The sequence below is a fragment of the Mus caroli genome, unplaced genomic scaffold, assembly GCF_978045245.1.
Source record: "Mus caroli unplaced genomic scaffold, Mus_caroli_1 scaffold_2, whole genome shotgun sequence".
Lineage (NCBI taxonomy): Eukaryota > Metazoa > Chordata > Mammalia > Rodentia > Muridae > Mus > Mus caroli.
The window spans coordinates 88187556-88211358 of record NW_028227257.1 but is presented as its reverse complement, the minus strand read 5'-3'; the positions used below and the strand labels follow the sequence as shown (position 1 = coordinate 88211358).

General features: G+C 52.7%; 3 protein-coding genes and 1 long non-coding RNA gene across 15 annotated transcripts in view; 3 read left to right on the top strand and 1 right to left on the bottom strand.

Moving 5' to 3' along the window:
* The window catches only part of Phf21a (PHD finger protein 21A), a 142222-nt gene extending 135754 nt beyond the window's left edge, over positions 1–6468 (top strand). For all 9 annotated transcript variants that reach the window (XM_021185664.3, XM_029474161.2, XM_029474168.2 and 6 more), the window contains 3 exons: positions 472–547; positions 884–987; positions 1926–6468. In XM_021185664.3, coding sequence (XP_021041323.1) covers positions 472–547; positions 884–987; positions 1926–2180 — 435 coding nt within the window. In that variant the 3' untranslated portion in view covers positions 2181–6468. The remainder of the gene's footprint in view (positions 1–471; positions 548–883; positions 988–1925) is intronic.
* Positions 6469–6850: 382 nt separating this feature from the next.
* On the bottom strand, positions 6851–17316 carry Large2 (LARGE xylosyl- and glucuronyltransferase 2). Of its 2 annotated transcripts, XM_085834637.1 has the most exons (15): positions 17269–17316; positions 12465–12616; positions 12292–12389; positions 11914–11996; positions 11597–11720; positions 11224–11395; positions 11025–11129; positions 9547–9659; positions 9331–9456; positions 9061–9216; positions 8808–8968; positions 8110–8388; positions 7725–7874; positions 7433–7628; positions 6851–7302 (listed from the first exon to the last, which is right to left on the bottom strand). In XM_085834637.1, the coding sequence occupies exons 1-15, from the start codon at positions 17277–17279 to the stop codon at positions 7093–7095; spliced, it is 2136 nt and encodes a 711-aa protein (XP_085690763.1). In that variant the 5' UTR covers positions 17280–17316; the 3' UTR covers positions 6851–7092. The 2 variants fall into 2 exon arrangements, with proteins under 2 accessions (XP_085690763.1, XP_085690764.1); XM_085834638.1 differs by lacking the exons at positions 11914–11996; positions 12465–12616; positions 17269–17316 and having other exon boundaries at positions 12292–12377.
* On the top strand, positions 12915–16445 carry LOC115030396 (uncharacterized). Its single transcript, XR_003835999.2, has 3 exons — positions 12915–13497; positions 13728–13855; positions 15450–16445. It is a non-coding gene; the product is annotated as an uncharacterized LOC115030396 (long non-coding RNA).
* Positions 17272–23733, top strand: Pex16 (peroxisomal biogenesis factor 16). 3 transcript variants are annotated; one of them, XM_085834640.1, is made up of 11 exons: positions 17272–17481; positions 18445–18480; positions 19192–19268; positions 20019–20152; positions 20280–20380; positions 21169–21249; positions 21372–21524; positions 21610–21682; positions 21788–21907; positions 22985–23049; positions 23552–23733. In XM_085834640.1, the coding sequence occupies exons 4-11, from the start codon at positions 20079–20081 to the stop codon at positions 23608–23610; spliced, it is 726 nt and encodes a 241-aa protein (XP_085690766.1). In that variant the 5' UTR covers positions 17272–17481; positions 18445–18480; positions 19192–19268; positions 20019–20078; the 3' UTR covers positions 23611–23733. The 3 variants fall into 3 exon arrangements, with proteins under 3 accessions (XP_085690766.1, XP_021011060.1, XP_085690765.1); XM_021155401.3 differs by lacking the exon at positions 17272–17481 and adding an exon at positions 17999–18249; XM_085834639.1 differs by lacking the exon at positions 17272–17481 and adding an exon at positions 18007–18175.
* The last annotated feature ends 70 nt before the right edge of the window (positions 23734–23803 follow it).

The window sequence follows — 23803 nt, the reverse complement described above, 5'->3', positions numbered from 1 at the left end:
TGGAACTCTCTGTGTAGATCAGGCTGCCCTCAGACTCATAGAGCTCCACCTGCATTTGCTGTCCACCACACCTAGCTCATGTGGCCTTCTTTAATTTTTATTTTTATGTGCTCATTTTATGTGTATCTGTGTGTTATCAGCTTGTATATCTGTGCATGCCTAGTGTCCTGTGCCTTCAGAGGTTGTTCGATATTTGGGACTGGAGTTACTGACAGTTGTAAGCTGCCATGTCAGTGTGGGATTTAAACCTGGTGCATCTGGAAGAATAGCTAGTGCCCTTAACTCCTGAGCCATCTCTCCAGCCCCTCGCATCGCCTTGATACAGGAATGCTCCCAAGTCTCTGCCTTTCTCTACAGTCAGGGATTTTTAGTGATGCTTCTACAAGCTTCCTTGGATCTTGTCTACAGCCACAGACACTGGTGTTTGGTGTTATCTTGGGTCTCAAGGGAAAACTATTAACTTCTTTTCAGATGCTAAAGAAGGAAGAAGCAATTCCTTGGCCTGGAACCTTAGCCATTGTTCATTCCTACATCGCCTACAAAGCAGGTAAGATCTGCCTACAAAGCAGGTGGCAGGGGAGGTGGGGTGGAGGTGTGGGGGGAGTCACTGGAGGGCTTCCAAAAAAGAAAAAGAAAAATGTTTTATTGAATAAAGTAGAAAGTTTGTGAACCACCTTTTGAGGAGACTGTGAAGTGTGGCACCCCCTATAAAGCCCGGCTCAAGCCACCAAGGCCAGCATATCCAGTAGGAAAAGCCCATGGAGTCAGGTTCTGGGTCCTGACTATATGACAGCAGACACTTTCAGGGCTGGTATCTTTGGTGAACAAAGCCAGGCAGGCTTTTCTAAAGAGTTCATGGTTTAAATGTTACTTTTTTCCCCAGCAAAAGAAGAGGAGAAACAGAAGCTACTTAAGTGGAGTTCAGATTTAAAACAGGAGCGGGAACAACTGGAGCAGAAGGTCAAAGAGCTCAGCAGCTCTATAAGTGTAAGCCACTTCTCCTTCTAGATAACCCAGTGCCTCCGGTCTTTCCTCGTATGAATGTGATCGACTTGGCAGCTGCACGTCTGCCTTCAGAGTTACTGTGCAGCACTCATGTGCCATGGCCATGTGCCACCTGCCCAGGCTCTGAGTGCCCTGTGGCTGCTGTCTGAGTGGGTTGTCAGTCTGCTGGGGAAGAGATGGGGTACCAGTTGCACCATTGTAGCACCCCCCAGTGCCTGCACATTTTGAGCAACCTAAGTCCCCTTGAGTGACTCTTTTAGATACCTGATTTACTAGGTTAAGGGAAAGAGTTCCAGCCGGCAACCAAACTAGAAGGCCTGGTTCACTGACTGGAGTCTTTTGACATTGGGCTATCTCACCCCCACTCATGCACTGCTTCTAAGTTATGAGTGACTAAATGATCCTCCACAGACCTCAAGTCAGGCCCTGTATCCCTCACTGGCTCTGTTTGTTTGTTTGTTTGCTTGCTTGTTTGTGTTTGTTTTTGGTTTTGGATTTGGTATGGTTTGGTTTCTCAAGACAAGATTTCTCTGTGTTAACAGCCCTGACTATCCTGGAACTCTCTCTGTAGACCAGGCTGGCCTTGAATTCACAGAGATCCAGCTGCCTCTGCCTCCCAAGTGCTGGACTTAAAGGCGTGCGCCACCATGCCTGCTGTCACTAGCTTTTAAATCACCCGTGAGCAGAGCATGGCAGCTGCAAGCTTTAGGACAGCTTTCATGGCGACTTTCATGTGTCCAGTAGAGTTGGCTTTCACCCTACCATCTCTTGCCTCTTGTATCTTCCTCCTTTGGTAGTGTCTGCCCACACCAGGCAGAACAGCACAAGTTATAGAGGCTGTGTGCCAGGGCTCAGGGACTGGGCTGTGGGGGCATCTTTCTCTGGGGCTACTGAGCGCCCACCATTATCATTTGCTGCAGAAATGTATGGAGATGAAGAGCAGCATCCTGGCGCGGCAGAAGGAGATGCGCAGCTCCCTGGACAAGGTGAAGCGGCTCATCCGCCTCGTGCATGGCGTTGACCTCTGCAGACCTGTGGACTCGGAGGCCACGGTGGGGGCCCTCTCCAATGGCCCAGACTGCACTCCCCCTGCCAACGCCGCCTCCACACCCACCCCTTCCCCCTCCTCGCAGAGCTGCACAGCGAACTGTAACCAGGGGGAAGAGACTAAATAACAGAGCCCTTGAGGCGGACATGCCACAGTCCTGGTGGCGAGGAGACGCTAGAAGAGCAAAGCCGGATTTCTTCTGGAAAGTACAGAGTTCTTTTGGTTCTTTGGTTCCAGAGAGAGAGAAGATGCTTGTGCCAGGTGGCACCCGAGTTTGCCAATTGATTCTTGTTATTCTGTGTGTACATGCAAAGACTGGACCATGTTACATGAAATAGTGCCAGCTGGAGGTTCTTTGCCAGCACCATGCCAAGTGACATAATATATTACTCTCTCTATTATACACCAGTGTGTGCCTGCAGCAGCCTCCACAGCCACGGTGGGTTCGTTTTTGTTTTGTTGGGTGGGGAGCAGGGACGGGCGGAGGGAGGAGAGCAGGTTTCAGATCCTTACTGGGAGCCGTTTGTTTAGGTAGAAAAGACAAGTCCAAAGAGTGTGTGGGCTTTCCTGTTCCTAAACTTTTCACTACCATAAAACCAAAAAACGAAAAAAAAAAAAAAGATAAAAAGATAAAAAAGGAAATAGAGATTTAACTAACCCAGTGCCCAGAAGAGGGACGGGAAGGGCTGGGAGGGGGCAAGGGTGGGAAAGTATATGACATAAGCAGTATTTAACGTTCCTGGAGGGACCTAGTGCAAGAGGAGAGCCCCGCCCCTCCCTAACTCGCCCCGCCCACAGCCTCCTGCAGCCCCTCCCCTCTGCTTGGTGTAGTGCAGAGCCCCGGGTGGTTCCAGGCCTTGCTAAGCAGGGAAGGGAGGGTGCTAGGGGTCCGGAGGGAGAAAGGCGGATCAGAGGTTTACTTGAAAACAAGCTCCATCCCTTTTCTATATTTATAAGAAGAGAAGGTTCTAAGCAGAGCAGCACGACCCAGGTGTGTGTGAATGGAGACAACCCTTTTCTCTTCTTCAAGTTTCTTTTGTTTCTGTTCTTGTTTTGTTTAAACAAAGTTTTGTTTTGTTGTTTATTTTTCCTTTTTTTCTCTTTTCTTTTTCTTTCTTTCTTTCTTTCTTTCTTTCTTTCTTTCTTTCTTTCTTTTAACAAGAACTAAAATAAGAAATAGAAAAGCTGTTTTTTCAGGCTGACGGTCCTGTTGAGGGTAGCGGAGACCTTGCATGATAGAGTAGGCGTCATAGTGTCAAGTGAGGTCGGTGAGTCTGTGTGCGTCCTGTGTCATCAGTCAGGCACTGTTCTGGTTTGTTTGTTTTGTTTTTTACTTTCTGGTTTTGTTTTCTGGTTTTGTTTTTTGTTTTTTCATGCAAGGGCAAAAAAAAAAATCTTTGTACCTGGGGAAAACAACTTTTTTTTTTTATTAAAAAGGAAAATAAAAGATATTGAGGTCTTCCTAGTGTTACTTAAATTAAGATCAAGGTAAGAAACATTGTAAAAATTACAAAAGTGCTATTTGTTTCCTAAAAACAGTGATTTTTATTAAAAAGGTGTCAGAACTGGAGAAAACGCTGTGTAATTACAGTTTTTTAGCACAGAGCCTACTGATCCTGATGACATTTTACTGTGTTGTGTCTCTAGACTGGTGCGCCAGTTTCCTGCAGGGCCGGGTCCTCCCCCTCCTCGCTCCTCCCTACTCAGACTTGCTGTCTCCTTGGTACAGGGATCTCATCTCCTTTGAAGCCAAAATGGAATGTGCATAGTGTCAGGGCATCCCCACAGTCTCAGACCTTGCTAGAATGCAGGCTGGTGCCCACCTAGCCCTTCCCTTGGTGCTGCTCTGTCTTACAGCCACCAGCATTATTTACACCTCGGGGGCCCCTCGGGGGACTGACCAGTGAGGCTCCTCACTGCCTGTATACTTGGCCTCCAGGAGGGTATAGGATGCAGGCTGGCTGCATCAGGGGGGAAATGCTTTGAGAGTCTATATGTCTCTAAGAGCCCAGGTAGCCTTCAAGTCCATCTTGCGTTAAAGAGAGAAGTCTGAAGCTCTAGTGGGTCTCTGCCTGCCAGCCCCAAGGTCAGAGTTCACTCCCATTCCACTCACTCACATGCTTCCTGGGTGTTCCTGGGCTAGAATCACTATGCTTGCCTTGTGTGGCCTAGTGTAGACTTTTCTTCTTGGAAAAATGGGGTTCTGAAAGGCTCTCTACTCATCTCCCCGACAATGCCATAGGGAACATAACTCTACGAGATGCATGCTCCCAGTGGAAATCTTTATCTGATCCATGTCCTTGAGTGAAGGGACAGAGACCTAGGCTCTACCCCCAGGTCTGAAAGCATCATCTCTGAGCCCCTGAGCCCGCCAGGCTCCCAAGTCTTGGAGTAGCAGGAAAGACCCCTTTGCTTCTTCCTTACCCAGTTAGGTCCAGGGAAAATGAGCTGGATCCTGACTGAAACTACAACAGACAAGAGGTGCTTGTGAGAGTGAGCCAGGCCCACCCACACCAGCCACCCATTCACTTCCCAGCGTTTGAGAAGAGGGCAGGCAGTCTGGCCACACAGGCCTCAGCTTCAGGCCTCTGGCTTCAGGTTGACTGAGGGGAGCAGAGAAAAGCCCTCTTTTCTTATTTAGGAACTAAGGTGCTGTCTAGTTAGCGGGCGTTGGAGATGCCTGGACTAGTTGGATCTTTGGCAGAGGATCAGAGACCAGCTGCAGGCTGATATCCTGTCTCAGCTCCCCCAACCTGCCAACCCCCTGTTGGACTTGTCTGGGCCCATAGGCTGGGGCTTGGCACATACTACCTACCTGTGACGGGAAGAGGTTGACAAGCCATCAACAATCACTACAGGCCTTTGCTCCAGAAGAGCTGCTGGTGGCAGCACGGGACCCGAGCAGCATAGACTCCCATCTTCTGATGTTTGGAAATGAGTTGCTTTGAGTCAACTGGAGTGAAGTAAAAAAATGTAGCCCTGCTCCAAGCCTCCACTGTGGGCCCTGCCCCTTCCGTCTACTTGCCCTTACCTCTGTCAGCACAAAGCTCTTCTCTGTCCCTTTAGACCTGTGCGCGTACCTGGGACCACCTGGGACATACACACATGCTGCCCTGCCAGAGCCGCCTCCAAGCTCCCATCCTCCCTCCCCTACCTGCGTGTGTTGCTCTTGTAGCCACATGTGTAAGGCTCACTAGCATGGCAGTCACTTTGGAGGGCCTTGGACTGGGAGCCCCTTGTCCCCAGGGTCAGGCTGGCAGGTATAGGCCATAGAGGTCAGCACCATCGCCTTCCTCCCCTAAAGGGTCCTCTTTCTTTCTGAGCCACTGTCTTGTCTGCCTCCGCTGAGCTTAACCAGTTCTCATTTTTTCCCTTGCTTGTCTGGCTTTGGGAGGTAAGGCTGCTAATGACACCCTTCAAGAAAGTCTCAGTAGCAGTCCCCGATGGCTTTACCTGAGTAGGGCCTGCCTCTATAGCCAGTAACAGCCACAGGCAGCCTCCAGCTGGCCCCCATCTTAGTGACTGGCATCCTCTTAGGGGCACCTCTCCTGCTGCTGCTTTTTGTCTCATGCCCATCAGGCAGTGGTAAGGTACATGTGTACCCAGCACTGCCCAAGCGACTGTGTCTCCAGCTGTCTGTCTACACCTACAGCTGCCTCTCTGCTGCCTCTCTGATGCTTCCTCTTGGGGCTTGACTTCTTCTTGACTCTCCCCACCAGCCCCCTCCCTCCAGCTCACAACCTTTAAATGGTCTCTTCCCTTTAGGCCCTCCTTTGGTATGGACCTTACCTAACTAAAGGGCTGAACTCTTGAGGACATTCCTCCCAGGGGCAGGAGTAGGACGGACCAGTTGGTCCTTCTCTGGACACTGGGTTCTCCAGACCCCATGGCTTCTGTTGAATGCAGGCTACTTTGCTCTGTGTAAATGACTGTGGACCTTGTCCCACCCCACATCCCAGTACCCCTGGCAGAAAACAGGAGTATCACTTCTCATCCTACCTTAAGCCGGTGCTCCTGGTCAGCTCCTCCCCGAGAAGGAATTGGGTGACCCCTGGGGAAGATTCCGCTGGTCCTCCCCAGGGAATGAAGAGTCCCGCCTGGCAGCCTTGGCCCCTGCACCCCTCTCCAGTGTTCTTGCTCTTAGCCCAGGGTGAGTTGCAGTCAGATGGGGGGGGCTGAGCAGACCAGAAGTCAGCGAGCTCCACCACACATACAGCCAGCCAGACCCAGTCCTGTCTGTGTCCATGCCCTTTGTGATTTCAGTCTTGGTAGAATTTGTATTTGGAGTTTTGTGCTTCAAAGTTTCTGTTTCGTTTGTTTGGTTTTTGTTTCGAGGGGGTGGGGGGTACAGAGCAGCCGATCAATTTGTATTTATTTATTTTAACATTTTACTAAATAAAGCCAAATGAAGCCTCTCGGCCTCTTGGTGTTGCGTTTGGGGCTGGGGTGGGAAAGTGTGCACAGGAATCCCCACCTCCTGCCTGTGGCCCGCGAGGGGTCAGACAGTCCTAGAACTCTGGCTGGAGTCTCCTCCCGCCAGATGATGCCCGGTGACGCCCTCAGACCCCAAAGAGCCTGTGCTTCCCCAGCCAGAGCACAGAAGCAAAACAAACAAAAAAAAGTGCGTTTTAAAACTTCATTGTGGGGCTAGACTTTACTGAAATGTCTCGGGAGAAATGGGGACCTGGGTTGGTCCCCAGCACATACAAGGTGGTTCATGATCACCTGTGATTCTACTTCCAGGGGATCTAAAGCCCTCTTGCCACATACATACAGACAAAACACTCACACATAAGATAAAAAAAAATTAAAAAATTTTATTATATAAGAGAATTAGAACTAGCCCCAAACCAGCTGAGGCAAAGGAGGGCTGGATCCCAGTGTGGAACAGCAGAAGGAACCAGGAACCCCACAGATGCTCCACTCTGCCCCTTCTGACAAAAATTTTAAATAACTTAAATAGCAGTAAGGGTGGGCCACCAGGGTTCTCCAGCCTCTACAGGGAACGTGTAAGCCATAGCTAGGGCAACGGGGCAAGCTCAAGCCCGGCTTCGGGCCTGCTGCAGGGCAGTGAGGTATTTCAGGGCTGCAGACCCATAGCGCCTTGACAAGTCCTGGTGGAACTCCTCCTTGAGGGCCTGGAGACAGTTGCGGTAGGTGGGGCTGGAGCGGAAGCGGGAGATGTCCAGACTTGGAGTGTGGGGCAAGTGGATAGAGAAGGCCTCAGGAAGTACCAGGAATTCATATTCCTGTAAGAATGGGGACAGAAGCCAGGGCTGAACTGGGGAGACACAGTAGTGCCGAACTGGAAGCTTGTGCCATAACCCACTAGGAAGGAAGGGGCAGATCACAGCCAGGGCATTAAGGTGCCCTCCTTACCTGAGCATCCAACTCTATAATGTGGGCCACCTTGTTCCAGCCAAATCCCACAAAGCGAGGATCATAACGGGGGCAGTCACGGGGTACCACCACGTAGGGTTCATAATCAGCTGACCACTGCACACGGTATGGTGCCTGGGCTTCCCGCCAGCGGGAATAGTCTGTGGATGAGTGACCCTGTGGCCACTCGTGGTACCTGTGTAACAGAATCAGGTGCGAGCAGGGAGTAGGAGTTTGTGAGCTCAGGGTGCCCCAGCATGGGAACAACAGAGCAGAACCTGGCCCCTCTTACCTAAAGGTGTGAAGGGAGCCGGCATCCAGTAAAGTCAACAGCTCTGCCTTAGAGTTTGGGAAGCTGAACCGGTAGTGTAGGGTCTCAAATGCAGGCACCACCAAAGCAGTCTTGCGCCGACTGTCCAGCTCCAGCTGCTCGATAGAGGCCCTGGGGAGAGGCATGTGGGCACTCAGCCCAGGGGCCTCACCCCTGCTGAGCCGCAGCCTCACCTTCCAGGTAGCCTTGCCACATGGAAACCGCTTTTTGAAACAGGACATTACCTCCATGGCTCAGTAGCAGCCCAAAGAAAAGGCCTAAGATGAGCTCCATTTTGTGGAAACCACTGAGCTCCAGAAAGAAACAGGAACACAGCAGCCTAGGGTTCCCAAAATATCCTGCCCACCTGAGGTAGTCGTAGAGGGAGTAGGCAGGTAAGAAGTCAATATCACTGAGGAAGACGTAGGGTGTGAGAGCCTGGGCCAAGGCCACGTTGCGGAGCTGGTTGACTGGATAGAGAGGACCGTCCTGGTACACTACATGGTAGGCCACATCCTTCCTCACAGAGAGCACTGGCGACGTTTCCACAAAATGAAGGAATTGTTGAGCCTCTTCATCTGTCAGGTACAAGGCCAGGCTCATGGGGCCTGGCCAGTGCCTGCACAGGGCTTCCAGCATCTGCAGCCTGAGGTGAGGTGGGTCGTCAGCCCTACGTGGCCATGTGTGCACAGAAGCCCAGGGATGGCTGGAACTCCTCCCCAGAGTTAGCTGTTGAACCGCTCCCTCCTGTGACTAAGCACCTTACAAGCACACAGAGCTGGTGTGGTTTTCATCCTCACAGCTACCCCTAGGTGGGTGCATCTACATTTAACAGCTGAGCAAACCAGAAGCCTGAGATACTGCAGCTTATTCATGGTTCCCCAACACTGAACAAGGGCAGTTCTAGGCATCAGAGAGACTTCAAAGCCCAAGCTTTCCCCACCATATCCAATGTCTCTGACTTCTGGGACCCTCCCAGGGACCAGCAGCTCACTACCACATTTCTCTCAAATCCTCAGTCTCAGCCTATGCAGTGCTACCCGAAGCTACCCTCCACATCCTCACCGGTCCATAGAGAGCTGGGCCACCAAGGTGACATCGTGAGGCCGGGGAGGTGGTGGCTGGTGGGGCAGGAAGGTGATGTGCACCCGGTGCACAGTGAGCTGCTGTTGGCGGAACTCAAAGCAGGGCTCTTCCTCATCCAGCTGTGCTAGGGCCTGCTGCAACTGAGCAGGGTTCCAGGAAGGAAAGAATGACACGCCCTTCAGTACAGAGGGGCAAGACCTTCCAAGGACAAGCCAGTATGGCCCCATCTCACCTGCTCGGCCCCAGGAGGGAACTGGTTGGGACATCCAAAGAGCTCTCTTCGCAGTAGCTTCCCATCATACCCCAGAAAGGTCAAGTGCAGATTACGGAAGAATTCTGCGTGCTTGTTCTTCACTCGAAGCTTCTTTGGTGAATTCCAGTGGATCACCTGAACATTCCGGAGGTATCAGCAACAGTCAGGTCAGTGTGCCTTGTGCCCCTGCTCCGTGCTCCGCCCCTCCCTCGTGCCCCGCCCCGCCCCCTCCCTCTCCATCCTGCTGACTTTGAGGTCAGCTGCTTCCAGGTAGCAGCGCTCAGCCAGAGTGTGGTCTGACAGCTGCACGTTCCAGACACAGGGCAGGGGGTGCACCAGATGGGGGTGCTCCTTGATGACCGCATTGAAGATGTCCTAGGCAGTAACGGCAACAGCTCTGCCTTAGAGTTCACATCTCAGTCCCCAGCCCTCCCCTCAGTTTTGTTCCCGCAGATCCCCCCATACCTGGTCAGCCAAGGAAGTGGCCATCAGAGTCAGCAGCTCTCGTTTGGCTGTCACCTTCCACATCTGCTCCCAGCCAGTTTGCTGGAGCCTGTCCAGCCACAGCAGGATCACACCTGCCAGCAGGGAGAGAGGTTGCCATGCCCACCGGGACATCCGGATCCATCCCGAGTCTTTTGAAATGTTCTTTTTGTAGTATGGGGCAGGGGAGGGGGGTAAGCCCGGACCCTCTTACACTCAAGATAGCCTACCACTGAACTATACCTGCCAGCCGCTTTTTAAATTTTATTTTGAGGAACTAAAGAGATAGATACATGATTAAGAACACTTGTTGCTCTTGCAGAGGACCCAGGTTCGAGCCCCAGAACCCACATGGTGACTCACAGCCCTCGTAACTCATTTCAGAGGATTCGGTGCCCTCTCTGATCTCCATTGGTTGTAGGCATGAATGCAGTGCACATACATACATGCAGACTAAACGTTCATACACATAAATCTTTTTTTTAAATATCATTTTGAAATAGGACCTCACTAAGTCTCTCTGACTGGCCTCAGACTTGCCATCTTCCTGCCTCAGTCCCCAAGATGCAGCACCACACCAGGCTGCAAGGTCTGAATTGTACAGGCGGTCACCTAACAGTGCTTTGGTCAATACTATAAAGCACACACTACAGATGGTACATGATTAAATGAAATAAAAAGTCACCAGCTAGCGCTGGTGTAGCTCAGTCGTAGTGCATGTCTGTCATGCATAAAGCCCTGGCTTATGGCACCCGCTTGGCATAAACCAGAGAGCATATACCTGTAGTCCCAGCACTGGGGAGACAGAGGCAGGAGGATCAGAAGTTCAAGGCCATCCTCGGGTACACAGTTAAGTTCAAAGACAGACTGGATGCATGAGTCCTTGTCAAACTGACCAACCAACCTACTTCTACCCGGTACGTTTCCTCCATGCCTTTTCCAGTTTCAGCTATACAGACACTTGCCATTGAACTACAGCTGCCTGTCAGTAGGCACTCACTCAACCCAGTAACATGCCTGGTGTTCTCAGGCCACACCACAGCCTGGAGAAGAGTAAGCTAGCCCATCTGGGTGTGTGTAAACACACCCTCTGGTGTGTGCACAGCAACAAAATTGCCTATTGGCAAATGTCTCAGAATATGTCCAAACTGTTAACACAGAACTATATTTTCTGATGGTTCAGATGCAATTGTCCGTAATTCCCTTGGGTACAGAAACCTCCCCACGACAGGGTTATCAACTCTTCCCATTATGTGGATGGGAAAACAGTCTCAAAGGGAACAAAGAGCTGGCACCACCATGTGGTACAAACACAAAAGTTAGGTGAGTTCTCTTCACCCACGGTCTGGTCCAAAGCATTGGCAGAGCTCTTTCGGGAGGGCTTCCTAGCATTCTGTGCCCACCCCACCCCTGAGGCCCATACAGCCCACCCAATCCTGCCTCCCTCACCACTGTCCCACCTGTGTTAAATCCCCTGCCCAAGGCAGGCCAGGGCCTATGGTTCTTCCAGAGGTTGCCCAGGTACCAGTCGCTCTGGTTCTCCACGAGACCGACCACCTGCTTGTCTGGGAGGGGAGGGTGGGAGGGAGCTGCCTGGGGATGTGGGCTCTGGGCAAGCTGGGGAAGGGGCAGGCTAGGGCAAGGTTGCAGGTGTCTCACCAGAGAAACGACCAAAGAGTGCCCAGAGCTCCACAATGTCAGAGGAGAAAGTGACGTCGGTATCCAGGACGATGACTTGGGCCAGGCTGGGAGGCAGGATGCTGGGAAGTACTAGCTTCATCAGCCCATAGAGGCCAGAGTAGTGCTTGTTGGGGATCCAGGAGACCAGGGGCTGTCGGGGGTTGGGGGGTGGGGAGAACATAGCAAGTGGCACAGCTGGACGTAGCCACTGCCCCCCCCCCAAAGGATGAAAGATTTCAGCTCCAGGAGGTCTAGTAGGACAGAGTCTCTCCTCTCCCACCACCCACTGCTGGAAGGAAGAAGAGGGTGGGCCTAGCTGAGCATGATCGCAGAGGGGAAGACTCCTTCCTGCCTTGAGTTCTTCCGCATCATAGAAGCTGACCACCAACGCTGGCACCATCCATGTTCTGAAGAGCGTCTCCAGGATGTTTCTGGCTATGGCATCAGTTATCAGGTGGAGGTGCAGCGGATTTTTCCTTTTGGGTGGAGAAAGTTAGCCTGACATGGCTGTGTGGGAACAATACAGGATTCTCCCCACGGGAGGAAGCCCTGTCTGCTACAAGGAGCTCTTGGGAATGTTCTGATGGCCCCCTTCATAAGAAAGGAAACTCAGAACAGTGGGGCTTTGTTACGGCAGGTTTTTTGACCCTCATCCAGGCCTGTCTGTACCTGTAGAATAGCAGGGACTTCGTTAGGGTAATAATCTCTCGGCTGGAGTTGTATCCCGCACACACGATAGCCACATGCAACATCTGGGGAGGGGACACCTAGGTCAGCAGCTCAGCAGCGGCCCTCAACTTCTACTAGCTAGCTTAGCCATTTTGTAGCCCCACCGAGCGGAGGTGGGGATGGGGGGAAGGGGTGCCTAGATGCAACCCTCAATTTCACAAGTGAGGAATTAGAACAGGAGTGGAGGGCGTGCGTTGCAATTGTCCTCTGGTATCCCAGCTGGGTAGCCACATGTCAGGTGCTGTGGTTCCCACAAATGCCCAGATGGTTGGACTGGGGGCCAGGAACCTCAGGGATGGCAGCACTTGGCCCAACTACCTCGCACTTGGGTGGCAGTAGAAGCTGTGGGCTGGAGGCGGAGAGGTTGCGACTCCCGTACGGGTCTTCATCGAGGGTAGCAGTTGTGCCTAGTCCGTCTGAAAAGACACGTGGCGTGAGCAGGCAGCGGTCACACAGGGTCCCTTCTTCCCCTGCCCAGCTCCGGCGCTTACACTCCGGGTCCCGGCCGAACAGGAAGAAGCCAACCACTAGCAACAGCAGCAGCAGCACGGCGGCCCCCATTGCCCGGGGGCGCCCTCGGGGCAGCATGACTGTGGGACTCAGGGCGGGGCGCGACCCCGGGCTGCAGGCTCCATCACCGACCCTGCGGACCAAGAACCATAGCAAGATGAGCACTGGACCGCGGGGCCCGACGGCTGCTCGCCCTGCCGTGCGCAGCAGCCGGCCTCACCTGCTCCAGTGGCTCCGGGAAGGCCCTGTTCCTCCTGCGACCGCCCTGCAGTCAGGTCCTGGGCAGAATCCTGAACTAGCCCCGCCCCCAACCTGGGCTCAGGTTTCACCTTTGCTTGGCTGAGCTGGAAGGGGCGGGGAGACCCCCGGCAGGGCCCCGCCCCTGCACCGCACGGTCTGGGAACCTTCAACCCCTTTTAGGGTGTTTTGCACCATGGCACGGGGAGGGCTAAAGGCCTTGGGGACGGCTACCCAGGGTGGTCCTGTGCCCACTACCTGCACCCTCCTGGGTCTGGAACGGATGACTCTCAAAGAATTGACAAACACACCGCGGAAGTTTGGGAGGCTGAGGGTAGTGGGATGGGATTGGAATGTCCGGCCCAGAGGTTAGGGACACCTGCTCAATTCGACGACAGGAGGCTGGGCCTGCTGGGGACACCTGTAGCCTGCAGGCGTCCTCCCTGGCCCTTAGCCCTACCCAGAAGCAGACTGGAAGATGCGGGCACTGTGCCCTTTTGAAGGCCACCTCCCCTCCTGCTGGCCAAGAGCCTCCTTGCCGCTGGGGCAGGGCCAGGCATCCCCCACTCTTGTTTCTAGACAAGCTGTGATTGTGCCTGGCTCCAAGGCCTGGATTTCTTCCTCCCTTTTCTCTCCACCCTTCAGCGGGCCTCCGGCACGCCTTTTGCCCTGTAGGGGTGCAGGGAGCTCTGGACTGTGAAGGAGACCCGCCACGGTTGGTTGAGCACAGACTGAGTGCCAGGCCCTGAGCTAAGTGTTTGCCAAGTCTTTACTCAGGTAATCTTCACATCACCCGGAGGACACAAGATGAGATTGTCCCTGAAGAGTGAAAGGAACCTACCTATAGCCTTTGGCTACTTGCTAGGCAGGCAGCCTCTCACTTCTCTTGTAGGCTCCCAGCTGTGGCTGCTTTCTCTGTCTCCCTCAAGCATCTTCTACCTCATGACCTGCCCCTGCCCTTCCTCCTGGAATGTAGTTTTCTCAACATCTCTTACTTATTTTCCCAGGTCCTCAAGGGAAGCTGAAGTTGCCTGTTTGTTCTGGGAGGTAGCCCCCACCTCCCACACCTCCACACACATTCCAGGCGCTCAGATGTGTATGGAAACTGGGTGAGAACTTGGACCTGCCCTTTAAGGTAAGGGCCTCACCAGCAGCTCAAGCTGGGCCTTTTAGCGGGAAGGTCCAGTTGTATAAAGGGAGGCAGATCCATCAACAGTAGCCTGGGGCTGGCTCCAGTGATCGGAATGCCTTTCTCTGGGAGATGAGGATCAGCCTGTAGGTCTTTAGCGGTTGCTATGGACACCGAAAGCCGCCTCTTGGACTTTTAGGAATTAAGAGAAAACCCTGGTGTGCAGGGCTTTGAGGCCCGGTGCTCCATTGTCATCCTCAGCCTGCTGTGCAGTTGGGATCTGGGTCAGGGGTGGATGAGAGTGGCCCTCAACCCAGAGCAATGGTTGTGGGAATCAAAATGTGAAGGAGCACGGAGGGTCACAGGCAGAGAGAGCCTAGACCAAGGTAATTCCATAAAGAGAGGTGAGCTGGTGGAGATACTAACTCTGTTGATCCCACTTGGGTCACTCATGTGGATCCTGTCGAAACTTTAGCACTGTGGGTGGGGTAGTGAGGGGGAAGGGCAGAAAGATCTGCTGGACCTCCAAGAAGCCCTTTGGGAGTCTTCCAAGGAAAGGAAAGCCCAAGTGAGCCTAGTCCGTAGGAGCTGAGACCTCCCCCTCTCCTGCCATCATTTGAGCCAGTTCTTTACTTTGTGACCTTGGACCTGTCCCGCACCCTCTCTAGGATTCTGCTGCCCTCTTCTGGGCCTGTCCAACTGGTCTTTCTTCTCCCCATGGTTTGGGACACACTGAAGGTGTGAGGATCCAGCACAATTTATCCCGAGGCCTTTGCAGCCCAGCCTTGCCACTAGGTCCAGGCAGGAATCCAAAAGGGAGGGGCCTCCTGCCTGCCTGCCAAGCCTGTGCACACACCTCTGCTCTTTGTCTCTGGAGCTTGATCAGCCTCCAGATCTAGAAGAAGAAAAAAAAAAAAAATCAGGCAGCTCTGTTGCTGCCAGCCTGGCTGGGCCCAGTCCCCTCTCCTAGAGAGATGAGCTCTTCACTGTTGGGATATGGAGGGGAGGTGGTGGACCACTCTGTCCTCCAGTGCCTCTTTCCTTCTCAAAACAAAAGACCATCTGATGAAATCCTGCACCTAAGTACTTGCCGGCATGCACACACAAGTACAAACACATACACCTTCACTTCAGCGGCAGCAGAGGGCTGGAGGAGTGGCCCAGAAGGCAGTAAACTCATTGACTTCTTGAGGCCAATTCCTAAGCCAAGCTTGCCTCATCGTGTCATGGGCTAGAGGACACTGCCAGAGCCATTTTTTTTTTTTTTTTTTTTTTTTTTTTTTTTTTTTTTTTTTTTGGTCAGGGCCTTGCTGTGTGCTACCTAAAATAAGTGGTTGGGCCTCCTTGGGCTTCATCTGTGTAAGAGTTCCCACCAATCGACGTATGACATTCTTTCTCATGGCTGTGACAAAAGAAACACCTGGCAGAGTAAGCTTAAGTGGGTATTTATTTTGGTTCACAGTTACAGGGCACAATGCATCCTAGCGGGGAAGCAGTGGTCTCCTAAGCCAGAGGCAGCTGGCCACATTGTAGCCACAGTCAGGAAACAACAGGAAGACAGCGCACGTGCTCAGCTTGCTTTCTGTTTCCTTCCGCTCAGGACTCTAATCCAAGCAATAAGGATACAAACATCCAGACCGAGGCCCCTAGATTCAGTGTTTCTGGGAATACCAACCATGGATGCGTTGCCATAAACTCGGAGCTTTGTTGCTACAGCGATTCCAAACCCACCAAGCCATCAACGAAGATCGAGCCATCACAATTGCCAGTAGGGTGAGGAGCAAGTGAGGCCTCAGGACAGGGTGAAAAACGACTTCCACAGTTCCCATTCCACAGACTCTTCTGAGGTTCACCGCACCTTTCCTTGAATCTTTGCTGATACTGGCACCAGTGGTTGGCAACAATGGGAGCCTGGCTCCACATGGATCAAAGAAAGGGAAGGAAGTAGTGGCATGTTGGGACTTCCTGGTGAGTGTGCTGCTTAAACCACCTGGTTCTGGCTTAGGCTAACTCAGCATTCCAATGTCGACTAGACACAGCAGGTGCTTTAAAAATTAACTTCGGTTTGATTTTTTGTTTTGGTTTTTTTGTTGTTGGTTTTTTTGTTTGTTTGTTTTGTTTTTCGAGACAGGGTTTCTCTGTAGCCCTGGCTGTCCTGGAACTCACTTTGTAGACCAGGCTGGCCTCGAACTCAGAAATCCGCCTGCCTCTGCCTCCCAAGTGCTGGGATTAAAGGCGTGCGCCACCACGCCCAGCTTGATTTAATTTTTAAAAACAAAATCTTACTCTACCACAGCCGACCCTGGAACTCACTAAATGAGAGAGGCTGCCTTTGAACTTGCAGCCATCCTCTTGACTTTGCCTCCCGAGTGCTGGAATTACTTACAGGAATGTGGCACTATGTCCAGCTTTTGATTTTAAAATTTATTTCGGGCTGGAGAGCTAACTCAGCGGGTAAGAGCACTGACTGCTCTTCCAGAGGTCCTGAGTTCAATTCCTAGCAATCACATGGTGGGTCACAACCATCTGTAATGAGACCTGACAACCTCTTCTGATGTGTCTGAAGACAGCTACAGTGTACTCATATACACCTATAATAAATAAATCTTTTAAAAATTATTTCATTGTATGCATATGAGTTTTGCCTGCATGTCTTTATTCACGTGTGTGCCTGTAGAGATTGAATGCCCTAAAACTGGAATTATGTATCATTGCAAGCCATCATGTCGGTCTTCTGCAAGAACAAGTGGTCTTTTACTCCAAGGCATCTCTCCAGCATCATGCCCAGCTTTTAAAAAGATTTTAAAAACGAGACAGGGTTCCTCTGTGTACCCCTGGCTGACCTGGAACTCACTTTGTAGACCAGGCTGGCCTCGAACTCAGAAATCTGCCTGCCTCTGCCTCTGCCTCTGCCTCCGAAGTGCTGGGATTAAAGGCGTGCGCCACCACTGCTCGGTTAAACGAGCATTTCTTGACCCCTGAATCCATCAATTCCAGCTCTCTAATGAGAATTTTTATGAGTGTTTTATTAATTGTACAAAACAATGTGCTTTGTCTCTTGTGCTGGCACATGCCTTTAATCCTGGCACTTGGGAGGCAGACGTAGGCAGATCTCTATGCATTTGAGGCCAGCCAGGGGTTCACAGTGAGATCCTGTCTCAAAACATGCAAACTAAAATAATGAGCTTCATTATGACATTTTCGTACATGTACGTAATATAGTGGATGGGCGTAACGGCATATTCTGTCCTTGTCTAAAGATAATATCTGGTAGGGTATTAAATAAATGTATTACAATTCTTTATATACCATAAATTCGCGGGCGGACTCCGCAATGGCGCAGATTTGCCAAGCCCTCTCTTCCCACAGCCAATCAACTGCCTCCCAGGAACGGTTCCCTCCCTCCACTTCTGCAGCACCTTGACAGCATTGCAGCTCAGTTCAGGAATGGAACCTTAGGAGTTTCCACCAACTCTTGGAGGCCAGCTGAGAACCTGGAGGTGCATCCAAGGGCCGGAAAACGCTGGAATTCATTCCGAGTTCAAGGTCCAAGTCGGGCCCAAATAATTTTGTAGATGAGGAAACCCGAGGTGCAGATCGGGGAAGCTAATGCGCAGGGTCGTCCCTAAACGGTGAGCAGAAGGATAGGCCAGGGTATTCTCCAAGGAGGGAGTCATCGGGTACGGGTTTTGGGGGTCCATGTGTTCTGAAGAAGCTGGAGCCGAAGCCACTGTTCTAAATCTGCTGGTTAGGCTTGCCCCAGCAAAAACCCGGCACTGGTTTTTGTGAAAAACTCGAGACTGGCGGCTGCTGAGACCTATTTACGACAATTTCAAGGTTCCCTGTGCCTTAAATCCCAAACTCTTTGCTTCCTGACCCTCCCGTTCGAGCTCTCGGCGATCTGCTGAGAAAGTCTGAGGCTCCTTAGTACCTTCTCTAGTATGAACTGTTCAGCCTGCCCGCAAGTTGTAACTACGCAGGCGCCAAGGCAGCCAACCTAGGAGGCTGCAGATCGGGGTGCCAGAGGCTCTAGGGAGCTTCAGGGCGGAGAGAGAAGGAGCCAATGGCTGGAAGGAGGGAGGGTGGGAGCTCCCGGTCACGGGAGGAGGCGCTAGAGATGGGGTGAAGGGGCGTTCAGGGGCTCCGCGCGTCTAAGTCCTCCTGGGCTGCGGAAGTTGAGCAACCGGGAGGCGGGCTTAAGGCCGGAAGCAGGAAGGAGGGCTCAGGACGCAGGGCGCCGCTGCCAGCCTTGCTGTCGGCCGGTGGGACTGTCGGTGGCCAGAGCAGGATGGAGAAGCTACGGCTCCTGAGCCTCCGCTACCAGGAGTACGTGACTCGTCATCCAGCCGCCACGGCCCAGCTGGAGACGGCTGTGCGGGGCCTCAGTTACCTGCTGGCAGGTGCCACACTGACCTTTGACCCATTTCTTGGGGACTCTGACCCAGGAACCCTAAGGCCCTTTGCCTGTTGACCCAGGGTAGTGGTCGCGGTGCTTCAGTTCTGTCTGGGTTCCTGTGGCATAGAGGAAACTAGAGAACCCAATGCCGCAGGGTAAAACAGACACTCACCAACACCTTCTATACCTTCTTCCCTAGGTCGCTTCTCCGATTCACACGAGCTGTCTGAACTGGGTGAGTTGGACTCTGGGCTGGGGAGGGAGAAGGCTTCCAGCGGAACCTTGACTGAAGGTCCTGAGCTTCCCTCTAGATCAGCTGTCCATCGCCCAAGACAGTTGGTGTCCCCAGAGTTGGGCGACCTGTGAGGGCCCAGACTGGCTTCTCACTCCTGGTTTTGCTTAGGATTAAGCAACTTTCCTGACCTTGCTAGTTCACCAGACCTATGAGTATGAGAAGGGCACTGTTGTTCTGTCTAGCTGAGGGAATAAAAGTCCTTGATGTCAGGACCAGTATTCAAATGCCCCCACCTCCCTGCTGTAAGGGCTGTGTTTTGCTTAGTGGGGGTAGTGAAGATCATGAAAGGATGAGGGGGATTTTGAAAGGTAGGTGTGATGTAGTCCTTCAGGGGGGACCATCTGAAGAGAGCAAAGGTGAGGTGGTGGGACCACACACTTGGCTGTTTGGAATGTGACAGGCAGTTCTGAGCAGCTCAGTAACCAGTGCTGTCCAGCAGAGCAAGGGCTGGCTTGTCACTCCAATCAGCTCATTTCTTACTGGCTCAGATTTCATCCTGGAGAGAATGGGGCTCTGAGGTAGTGGGCGGAGAGGCTTGTTGGTTTCCACACAGTCTGTGGGTAGATGTGATCAGTAGGGCTCTAGGGTAAGGGTGAGAGGGGTGAAGGCCACAGCAGGGCTGGCCTCTCAAGACCACAATCTGCTTCTCAGTGTACTCTGCCTCGAACCTGCTGGTGCTGCTCAATGACGGGATTCTGAGGAAGGAGCTTCGAAAAAAGTTGCCTGTGGTGAGAACTTTGCCAGGAGCTGAGGGTGGGAAGCTCAGGGACTTGGGAGGAAAACAGTAATGACCAGCACGTGTGGTACACATGTCTCAGAGAGTGAGGCATGCCCACATGAGCCACAGACCAATTGTTGTCATCTCATGCATGAAGTTCGTTTCTTTTCTTTTAAAAAAATAAACAAAAAAACAAAACAAAAAACAAGGCTGGGCAATGGTGGTGCACGCCTTTAATCCCAGCACTTGGGAGGCAGAGGCAGGTGGATTTTCAAGTTCAAGGCCACCCTGGTCTACAGAGTGAGTTCCAGGACAACCAGGGCTACACATATAAACCCTGTCTCAAAAAAAAAAAAAAAACCAAACTAAATCCTACAGATGTCTTTTTTTTTTTTAAGGTTTATTTATTTTGCGTATATGGGTACACTTTAGCTGTCTTCAGACACACACCAGAAGGGGGCATCTGATCCCATTACAGTTGGTTGTAAGCTACCATATGGTTGCTGGGAATTGAACTCAGGACCTCTGGAAGAGCAGTCAGTGCTCTTAACCACTGAGCCATCTCTCCAGCCCTCATGCACGAAGTCTTAGAGAGCTAGAAAGGCCTGTCCCAGGCCAGCCAGCCTGGTAGCAGTGGATTTGGTATTGAACCAAGGTATTAGGCTTAGAAAGGAGGAGGCCCCCACCTGCTGGAGCAGCCTGCTCTTTTTAGGACAGCACTTGGGGCAGAGAAGCTCCCTGACCTCTGGGCTTCTTGCAGTCGCTGTCCCAGCAGAAGTTGCTGACATGGCTGAGTGTACTGGAGTGTGTGGAGGTGTTCATGGAGATGGGGGCTGCCAAGGTGTGGGGCGAAGTAGGCCGTTGGCTCGTCATTGCTCTCATCCAGTTGGCCAAGTAGGTTGGGTTGTGGAGGGCAGGACTGAGGTGGGGTGACCCAGTCCAGCAATGAGGTGCTCAGCAGAGCAGCCTTGCTACCTGCTTTCTAACCGCTTTCCCCTAACTGCCATAATCCCCACCCCAGGGCCGTCCTGCGCATGCTCCTGCTGATCTGGTTCAAGGCTGGCATTCAGACGTCACCCCCCATTGTTCCACTGGACAGGGAGACCCAGGCACAGCCCTTGGGTAAGCTGCTTCTTTCCTAGGAGTAGAGTGAGGCGTGGGGCTGCTCTGAGGCTCTGCAGCACATTTCCTGTCAGCTCAGTACTCGTTTATTCTATAAGAAAGAAGGCAAGGTTTGGAGAAAATGAGAACTTAAACTTGGGAGTTTATTTATGTTTGAGCTCCTGCTGATCAAACCCAGTGTCTTGTACATGCGAGGCGAGTGCTCTACCACTGAGCTACACTCGCATCCCTGAACTTGGGACGTGTGCAAGAGTCTTCCTTTTCTGTTGTGGGCTCAGGAACTAGGGATAGCGCACCAGCACAAGGTAGGTGTCCTGCCAAAATTGTCTTGGGCCTGGTTCTGTATCATGAACCGTATCAAGAGGCAGGGCACCTGGCTGCTCTGGGCCCCTCCGTCAGCCTCAAGTCTTCCCCCTTATCTTGAAAGGGGACAGTGATATGCCTTCCACATGAACTTGATCACATTGAGAGAATGCAGCCTCACGGTCCTATTGCCCGGACAGATGTTGATGGGGTGGGCTTTCCTTTCCTATCTTTAGGCTCTTGGTTGACTGATTGTGAGAGAGGATGGCCTCTTCCTGGGCCAGGGTAGGTTCCAGAGTGCTTCCCTCTATGGAAAGATTTTTGCCAAACCACGGTCTCTGGGTGTGATTCCCTTAGTTCAGCTGCTGCCTGAGGCCAGGCTCTTGTGCTCTGGTAGATCCTCAAGCATTCACTGCACACATATTTTCTGCAGGCTCTGCTAGGAATGTGTCCCTCTTACGTTATGTCCTGTCTGTTCCTGCTAGATGGTGACCACAATCCGGGCAGCCAGGAGCCGTCATATGTGGGGAAACGGTCACACAGAGTGGTGCGAACCCTCCAGAACAGTAAGTGGAAGATGTAGCTGGACTGGGCACCTAGGTGCTGAGGTCAGTGTGAGCCCGTAGGACTGGCTTCTGTCAGCACCCACTCTGGCTCCTGCCTCACTGACCTTGTCTTTATGTTCTAGGCCCATCCCTGCACTCACGGTACTGGGGAGCCCCTCAGCAGCGGGAAATTCGGCAGAAACAGCAGCAGGAGGAACTGAGCACACCCCCAACACCTCTGGGGTTGCAGGAAACCATTGCAGAGTCTTTGTACATTGCCCGGCCCCTGCTGCACTGTATCCTTAGCTGTGCTGGAGGTGGGCTGGGGAGGAGCTGAGCTGGACCCTGCACTGCAGATATCCTTGACATCTTGACCGTCAGTGCTCAGCCTGGGCTTATGGGGTCAGCGATCGTGGACACCCTGGCTACTGTCTGGTGTGGTAGATATGACTAGGTGAGAATGGGTGAGGATATGGAGTTCCATGGGGCTCTCTGCTTGCTGTGTGGCTTTTTCTTTCTCAGAGTCATAGGTCATCCTTGTCTGTCCCTTCCCCTACAGCCTGAGTCTCCTGAGTGACAGGAAGAACTTGACCCGGAGGGAGCGACTAGAACTGAGGCGTCGCACAATCCTGCTGCTATATTACCTGTTACGCTCACCGTTCTATGACCGCTTCTCTGAGTAAGGACGGCCTTCCTCCCATCACCAGGGTATTCCGTGCTGCATGGAGAGGGCTGGGGTCTGCTGAGTGACTGCTGGCTCTGGTGCTGTTTAGCCTCCAGAGCCACATGGCCTGCCCTCAAAGGGGACAGGCCAGTGTGAGTTTGCATACTTGGTGTTGAGAGACTGCTAACAGCAGGGTACAAGATCTGCAGGGCACAGTTGGTGCAGACTGCCCCTCTCCAGTTCTTTTCTCCATGGGACATCCACTTCGCAGAGCAGGTGCTATGCTTCAAAGGGGCTGGGCAACTAAACAGGCCCCCACTAGACTGTTACTGCTGGGCCCACCCCTCACTGATCACCTTTGAGGATCAGAGCCCCTGCATTAGCCAGAGAAATCTCTGAAAAAGGCCTGCCAGGGCACTATGACATATGGTGGGGTCTCTGAGCAGGAGCTGGGCTCATGTCCTCGCCTGTAAACAAGGACAGTGATGGGGCCCAGCTGATAGGTTGTATAGTATGCGGTAACCGAATGTGTTTGCCTGTGCTTGATATATAATGACGTGATGTTAGGTCTTGTCCCCCCCCAGGACTGCTGGGGGTCAAGCCGCAGGCCTCATGCTAAGCAAGTGTTCTCCCCATGAACCACATCTCCAACCCGCCCCAAGTTCTCCTGTGGAAAGTCCCCTATCTTAAGCCTCTCTCTGAGGCAGAGGGGACCTTCCCAGACCCCCGCCTACTCTGAGCATTGGCTTGTGAGGTTTCTGTGTAGCTCTTCTCTTTCACCAGCTTCCTTCCCTCTGGAAACTTCCAGACCTTGCTCTGAGTGGCCCCTAGGAAGCACTGTTGTTGAATACCAATGGTAGGAAGGTAGAAAAGAGAGGAGGGGAGGGGTGTGAGTGACGTCTGCCAGCTGACAAGCTGGGAACATGGGGTGCAGCTGTGGACAGGCGGAGTGCCGGTGGTCTAGCCTTATGTTGGGTCCATCCTAGTCCCTTGTTTTCTGAGATGCCTGGTGCTCAGTAAAGGCCTTTAGCTCCTGGTCAGCAGGGAGCCGCCCTGCCCGCCCCTCAGCATGCTGTTCTTTTCCCCAATCAGAGCCAAGATCCTCTTCCTGCTCCAGCTGCTTACAGACCACATCCCTGGCGTGGGTCTGGTGGCAAGTAAGTGTGGTAGGACAGTGTGGTGTGGGATGTCCCTGAGGCACAAAGGGCCCGTTTTAATGTTTGCTCTGTCCTCTTTTGGTTTGGTTAATGGGCAGTCAGGAGTGAACCTGAAATCAGTACTGGGAGGTGACAGTGCCAGGGCCGAAGGTGGCCCATGGAAGTGGGGCTGTAGCCAGAACAGTGCCTGTGTTGGATTATTAGGCCATATCAGGTTGGCAAGCCTCCTCCTGCCTTTGGGACCTGCATATTTGGAGGCAGACTTACCTGGTAAGGCAAGGAGGGGCCTTGGGGCTTGCCTGGGTACCCAGCCATAAAGGAAGACATGCTGAGCATGTTCCCTGGCAACCTGGGATCCTTGTCTGTGACCTAATCTCTAACATAGCATCAGAGGCAGGAGGTGTGGTCTCAAGCTGCTCTGCTGGTGGCAGTGTCAGAACAGGGCACAGGGCAGGGCCAGAGGCCTGGCTCCTCTAAACCACCCCCCCTCCCTCCATTGCAGGGCCGCTCATGGACTACTTGCCCTCCTGGCAGAAAATCTATTTCTACAGTTGGGGCTGACAGCCATGAGGGAGCTGGGGCAGGGGGCCATGTGCTATGCTCTGCTGCTCTGGGCAGGGCCTCTCAGCCCTCCAGTTCCCCCAGGCCCCTCTTCTCTAATAAACCTGACTCTGGTAGTGTCCAGCATGTGGCTCTGTGTCATCAGCAGCTCCTCTCCTGCAGCTCTGCTCTTCAGCCCCAGTCACCACAGATG